The sequence below is a fragment of the Orbicella faveolata genome, unplaced genomic scaffold (genome assembly GCF_042242905.1).
Source record: "Orbicella faveolata isolate gen_17 unplaced genomic scaffold, um_ofav_v1 contig_47, whole genome shotgun sequence".
In the NCBI taxonomy this organism is placed as follows: domain Eukaryota; kingdom Metazoa; phylum Cnidaria; class Anthozoa; order Scleractinia; family Merulinidae; genus Orbicella; species Orbicella faveolata.
In genome coordinates this window covers 10,080,542-10,087,247 of record NW_028301577.1, presented here as the reverse complement: position 1 = coordinate 10,087,247, position 6,706 = coordinate 10,080,542, and the positions used below count along the sequence as shown (strand labels likewise).

The 6,706-nt window shown below is 42.5% G+C and overlaps 1 protein-coding gene across 1 annotated transcript; it reads right to left on the bottom strand.

Moving 5' to 3' along the window:
• Positions 1-661: 661 nt before the first annotated feature.
• On the bottom strand, positions 662-6,029 carry LOC110048417 (uncharacterized). The gene is made up of 4 exons (XM_020754207.2): positions 5,871-6,029; positions 2,711-3,054; positions 2,194-2,345; positions 662-1,778 (listed from the first exon to the last, which is right to left on the bottom strand). The coding sequence occupies exons 1-4, from the start codon at positions 5,914-5,916 to the stop codon at positions 1,160-1,162; spliced, it is 1,161 nt and encodes a 386-aa protein (XP_020609866.2). The 5' UTR covers positions 5,917-6,029; the 3' UTR covers positions 662-1,159.
• Between the last annotated feature and the right edge of the window lie 677 nt (positions 6,030-6,706).

Below are 6,706 nucleotides of genomic sequence, written 5' to 3'. Positions count from 1 at the left end.
AACAGAAGTTTTCAATGTTGATTATAAACGCATGCGGGCAATCAAAGAGTCTGCAGTCGAACGGGCACGAAGACTTCAAAAAACGAAGTCATGGTGCTCAGTACTCCAATAATCCTGATCTATAATTAGTGAGACAATCTCAGATAGTGCAGTGTACAATGTATAGCTCTGACACAATACTCACAACACAGGTCCTCACCCCTGCCGTTCACTTCCGGTTTTCAGTGACTATGGTAGTCAGTTCGAGCTTTTGCCCTTACAGGTCTTCCGTCTCGGACTAAGTAGATCGGGAAAGCCTGGAGAAAAGACTTCTGTGGCTAAAAGTGGGGGCCGCGGTTACCTCATGGTTAGTGAGCTCGTCTCCGGATCGAGCACTCCGGGTTCGAGCTCTGGCCGGGGACATTGCGTTGTGTCTTGCGCAAGACACTTTACTCTCACAGTGCCTCTCTCCACCCAGGTGTATAAATGGGTGCCGGGGGTGACCCTGCGGTAGGCTAGCATTCCATTCAGGGGGGAGTAGAAATATTCCTCGTCGCTTAATGCTACAGAAACCGGAATAAGCTCCGGCCTGATGGGCCATTTGGCTCGTATGCGGACACATTTACCTCAGAGTAAAAGAAATAGAAAATCGGGAGTGATTTTCAAGAACTAAAACAAGTGCTTGCCTCTCAAACGTTTTTATTTGATTCAACAAACTTTGACATAACTTCTGACAAACCAACACAAAAAAATTAATGAGTCCCCTACAACAAATTTGTTACAAATAAATCAGCAAATCTCTTCTGCACTGAGGTGATATTTGTGATTAGTCGTGCTATGAAAGACTTCGATAGCATTGGCTTGCTTCTAAGAGCATAGGTCAAAAATAGCGCTCATTGCCCCGACTACAGAAGTACTTATTCAATTGAATTTATCGCGAATCAGTAATTTGAGCTTTTGTTATGGTATCCAAATAGCTTAAAAATAAAAATAAATCAGCGAGCTTATCAAATTTTTGAAACGTAATAACTACAGTTAAAAGTTTGACATCTACGTGAAAATTTCAAACATACATAAGAACTTGACCACGATATTAATAAAAGTATTTTTTAGACGATCTCTACTAAGCGAATCAATGCTTAAGGAATAAAACAAAATAGAGCGGAAGACTCTTATGGATCTAATTCTTATCTCCCCTTCGCTTATTGAACCAATTTTTCATCACACTTTTGAGCTTGCTTTTCATGGCTTTTCCTCGCTTCATCCAGTGCTTCATCTTCTGGTTTCTTCGTTCTGACATAAGGCGGGAGAGTATATTAATCCGGGAGGACTCCTCCTCCGATACGGGAGCCTCTTCTTCATCCCCCTCCTCCTCTTCCTCATCATCGTCATCCTCCTCTTCGACTGCTCCTGCCACTGGCACTTCGTCCTCACCTTCCTCTTCTTCCGATTCTTCACCAGTCTGCGCCTCATCATTTACCACTTCTTGATTCCATTCCTCGTCGGGGTACTCCGTGGGCAGTACCTCTGTGGTAGGCGTTGATAGCATCTCAGTTGGCTCGAGCTGGTCCGTGGTAACGTCGGGTGTGCTCGGTAGTTCTTCGGGCTCGGTGGTAATCGAGATCGTCGGGGCAAATTCGTCAGTGAAAGGTCCATCAGTAATTAGCTCATCAGTGAAAGTCGCCTCTGACGCTTCTTCGCTTTCTTCCGCTGACAGTTCCTCTTCTGTGCCGGGTCCTAATTCTTCTGCTTTCTCTTTCAGTTCGCGCAGTTTCACTTGGAAGGCTTCTTTCATTTCTCTGTAGGGAGAGAGAGAGAGAGAGAGAAAGAAAAAAAGGGGGGATCAGTATGTATAGTGCTGTCTTTTCTTTCGTCAATCTATCAAAGCCACTCAACTTGGAAAATGGATAGTCTGCACACTGTGGAAATTGTGAAGCCACTGCAGTGAGCTTTTAAACCGTGTCATATATTATCATTTATATAACGAGCAAGAGAAATGGAAAGTACCTCTTCTGATTATATATTCAACAAAATATCTTTGGCCAATGAAGAATGCATAAATAAGTTGTAGCGTGCAGTGAGGAAATCGTTTCAAATCCACTTCGAATTAAAGGTCAGGCTCCCTCGTCCGACTGACCCACTTTCTTGAGAGGGACCAACCTCGTCCCAGAGAGACAGAGAGAGAGAGAGAGAGAGTGAGTCCATTCTACTTACATGATAAGGGACTTCACCCCCGCGCGAATATCCTTAATTTTCTTCCAAGGTTTTTCGGGAGCAGTAGCGTCCAGTCTTTCCTCGAGGCTGTCAATCTCCCGTTTGAACTGCTCAAGGTTTTCCGCTGTCATGCTCTTAAACGACTGCCATTTCTAAAAGTTTAAAAAGACCAAATAAATAACCTGGTCATTCAATAGCCTGCTAGAAGGCTCATGTACACGCACGAACACCAGGCTCCTCCCCGCCAGATCGCTTCCCTCGCGCGCGTGATTAAAAGGTGAGCCTGCTCCCAGGCAGGCTGGCAATTCAGGTGGTACGAGACATTCACGCTTGTCATTGTTAAAGGAGCTCTGCAATAGTATCCTGAGTTATAACTAGTTTACTAAAGTAGAAATGGTTAAGGACGGAGAAGATTAACACGGATTAAAAAAGTCAACCTTGAAAAATTTAGGCTAAAATTTTTAAGATACGTAAATCGTGACGTAGCTTCGTTAAAAAAACATAACGCTACACTGACCTCTTCAGCTTGTTGGCGCCAGGTACCTTTGTTTTCCTTCCACATTTTGACCAGTTCGTCTTTGTTCTCACCAGCTTTGTTTTTAAGTTCCTTATACATTTCTTTCATCTGCTTCTTTCGCTCCTTCCACTCTTCCTTCTGATTGTTGACCTTTTCTTCGATCTTTTCTTCGATCTCTTTCCACATTTTTTTCACCTTTTCGGTTGGTTGTAGCTTCTCTTCCACGGTTTCTTGAATTTCTTCGACATTTTTGCTCGCCTTCGCTATTATCTCCCTTCCAGCTTCTTTGATTTTCTCAAGAGCTTCGTTGCCGGTTTCGAAGGACGGGAACGAGAATCCACATGCTTTTGAGAAAAGGATGAAAAAATAGAGAAATAAAAAGAGAAGAATTAAAATGCGACTGTTAGTCTCACCATTTTCAATCCGGCACTTCCGATATAGATTATTAATCCTAAGAATTCAAGAATCTTGCCAATCAAATGATGTTCACGTATGTATTTTCTGGCCTACTTTTTTCCTTGTGCCAAGGCCCCCTCGGCTATAAGGGGGACAGACTGCCCTGGGAACAAGGACGAGGATAACCGCGGGGGATAAAGAAAACTTCAAGTGAAATTTTGGCTTCAATACGAGATGTTTCGTTTCCAAAATTACAAAAACTATAATCGACGTACGTTGTGTGTGGGCTCGTTTTCGAGCAATTTTGCACAGTTTTATTAAATTTTTAACTTGTGTCGAATGGGCCTACCAGAAGGACTAACTTGAGCAGGACAAATACAGTTTTGAACAAAAGAGAGCTCAAACAATAGCTCTGATATCACGAGTAAACAGTCATGTTTTTGGTGCTGTATCATGTAGTTCACTTATAGAAGGAAAAACCTTTCTGAAGAAATATTTTTGAAAGAAAGTTCTTGAATTTTGTTGAAATCCGCAGGAGGCGAGGGATTACTAATTTGGACTTTGGTCTCATCTTAACTGCTTCTTGATGAGTTGACAATCTCGTGATTCGCAGATTGTTGTTTGTGTCACCTTTTACAGCTTGAGTTGAGTAAAATAATTGGATTCTACAAATCGACTTGAAGCCTGTGAGAGCATCCGGATTTTTCCGGCTCTTGTTTCTCAAGTTTATGGGGCAGACAGACTGTTAGTCTCACCATTTTCGATTAGGCACAAGGCTCTTGTTTCTCTAGTTTATGGGGCAGGCAGACTGCTTGAGCAGTCTCTGTTTTGAAGCATTTGAAATCGAGAGGAAGAGTTGAAGTCGATACACGGCAGAGTGGAGGTGTGATAAACGTGCCGAGGGGCAAGAAAAAAGCAACGAAAAATATTTTGGCCTCGCGCTACGCATTGCGCTTCGCGTTTTGCTCACGAAAACAACAAGCTATCATAAGCTCAGCACACGCGCTAAATCTCAGCCAAAAGGCCAAGGAGACCTCAAGAGCAGCTACTTTCACGAATAGTCATTTCAAAACATCGTTCAAGGTCCGAAATTCTAAGAATAAATGAAGACAAAACACGATGTCATCGAGTCATCGAGGAAATCGATCCTGCAGGGTATGAGCCCCCCCACACAGATGCTCTTTGGACTCGTCAGATGTTGTCTGCGTAATAAAAATAAGATCATCGAAGAAATTCGATTCTCGCAAAAACATAATCCGAGATGCTCAGAAGTAAGACTTCCTGGGGTGAGATATTCGATAGATGTTTTATACAACAACCTCAAAGAAAAGGTACAGTCGATTTCTCCAACCCTCGATTTTTCAAATCTCCCCGCGATAACTCGAACAAAAGTCGCTTCTCTATTCAGTCGAACATTGTAATTCTGGAGCAGCCCGATTTTTCAAACCATGCATTTTTGATCAATTTTCGTTTCAGTGGAGGTTCCAAAAATCCGCTGTGTTAATTTTCTCGGCGCGTGAAACGAGAGCTGAAAATACCGGATGCTCTCGCAGGCTAGTTGTAAAGCATATGCACTCAAAACGTCTCAGATTCTTTGGAGTTTAATAAATTAACTGTGCAAAATTCTACGTCACAAACTTGATCCTAATAATATACTTGTATATGTTAGAAATTGTCCCTCGCTTCTAGAAGTTGGAGAAGAACGGACGTCATTTATTTGAACATTAAGAAAATAAACATGGCAGGAACTTCAACCGTGATCTATGAAACAAATTTCCTAAGAAAATTCGAGGAGGGAAGGGAAGTCTCCTAGCCAACCATAACAAGACGGGAAGTTGATAATTGCCGTGATAAGCATTCTTCTCCGAACATGTTTTTCCCTAAGATCATACTGACTTTGTTCAGACCCAGTAAAACAACACTAGACTTGGAATAAGCCCGGAGTTAATGTCATGAGATCTTCAGGAAATCCTTGAGAAAAGTAAACATGCACTTTGGGATTGAGTGAGCTTGAGCTCATGGTTTCGAGAGATTAGGAAAAATTCCTTCAAATGTATCCATTTACGAATTGCGTTGTGATTTCCCGTTTGGCTACGCAACGTTTGGTGATCATAAAGGATTCTGTAACATTGCGCCGGAAATAGCGGTAACCGAAAAAAAAAAAAGGAAAAACAGAATTTAACGAAATCTGCAATCAAAAGGCAGGTACAATGAGAAAATCCCACTGATCGCCGTAACAGCCATGACGCTCTTCGTGTTTGGTCTTTTTAGAAGACAAGAATTTCCGGACACCATTTTTTTTTTTTCTCAGGCTAAAATTCGGACAAAATCAGAGATCAAGTACTGTGTTTTATAGCTTGAGTGCAGATTGTCTTACTCCACTTTCTAGTTTTCTTTTATTTACATGGACAAGCGTGAAGGAAGGATGAAACTTTTCACTGTTCTAGTTCACGCAGCGCGGATTTCGCGTGGTTAGCCGCGCGTTCTTTCTCGCGACTTTATTACGACAAAACGTTTTTCGAGACGTGCGCTAAAGAAAACTCTCAAAACTCAAGCAGTTATACAAAGTATCGAAACAGCCAACCTGAATCTTCAATTTCGGTGGTAAAAAGAAAGGAACATTTGGTTTTAACGTCCAGAAAACGTTAACAAAGAGGTCAACGCCAGAAAGATACTGACAAATATTAAAATGTATCGATGTCAAGAGGTTGTTGCGTTGTTTCTAATTCTTCGAGTAGAGAGGAATCAAAACGTAAACACATACCTTGTTGAATAACTACGCAAACCAGGATCGCTACAGCAACCTTCATCTTGGTATTCCGCTCGATGTGTCCCCAAGTTTTTAGCGAGTGGTTGTGTAATGTGCAAGTGAGGCGTCTCGCAGGACAATCAGGCCTTTATAACCGGGTTTAAAATTTGAGAAGGCATTGACAGAAGTGGCCACGTTGGAATGCTGAAACGGATATTACGTCATCAACAATTGAAGTCAGGTTACAAGGTCATTTGAACGATCATTCGCGAGAAATAAATTGTTTTTTTTTTTTTTTCGGGCATAGGCCAGAACTATATATCCTAGCATCTCATCCTCAATTCCTCTCAAAGAACCTTTTAGAAATCTTTTTGCTCCGATTGTCTGTACAGTAGGTCGCTGTGGATGCCACTGATCGCTGACCTGGGTAAGGCGGGAAATCGGGCAAATATTGGTGGGAAGTATTTTTCTCAAATGGCAGCTCGTGTTCTCTGCACGCGAAATGACGTGCTTTGATCTCAACAATGGTAGCAGTCGAACTCATCAATCAACGGAACTTGACTACAGGCTCCCCAGGGGGAGGGGCACTCCCTTAATGGGCAATATGGGTATGTGCGGCCCTAAAGGGTTTGATTTTTTTTAATTACAGATTTTGGTCTTTTAAAAAATAGGGTAAGGGTTTTGGGAAGAGGGCCGCACACCCCTACCCAATTTTTCTACGAGTAGCCCCCCGGGCGTAAAGGTGTCAAGCTTTAGCCTGCGTCACGAGCGAAGAGTTCCGAGTTTCTCGCCTGCTGGCTGGTCGCGCGAAAATTGGGGCGAGAGCACAAAATTTTCAGAGAGGGGGTGGT

Coding starts and splice junctions, on each gene's coding strand:
- LOC110048417 (XM_020754207.2), bottom strand. CDS start 5,916: ATGAAGGTTGCTGTAGCGATCCTGGTTTGCGTAGTTATTCAACAAG. Junction 3,055..5,870: donor TTGCGTAGTTATTCAACAAG/GTATGTGTTTAC, acceptor TTTTCTCAAAAG/CATGTGGATTCTCGTTCCCG. Junction 1,779..2,193: donor GGGGTGAAGTCCCTTATCAT/GTAAGTAGAATG, acceptor CTCTCCCTACAG/AGAAATGAAAGAAGCCTTCC.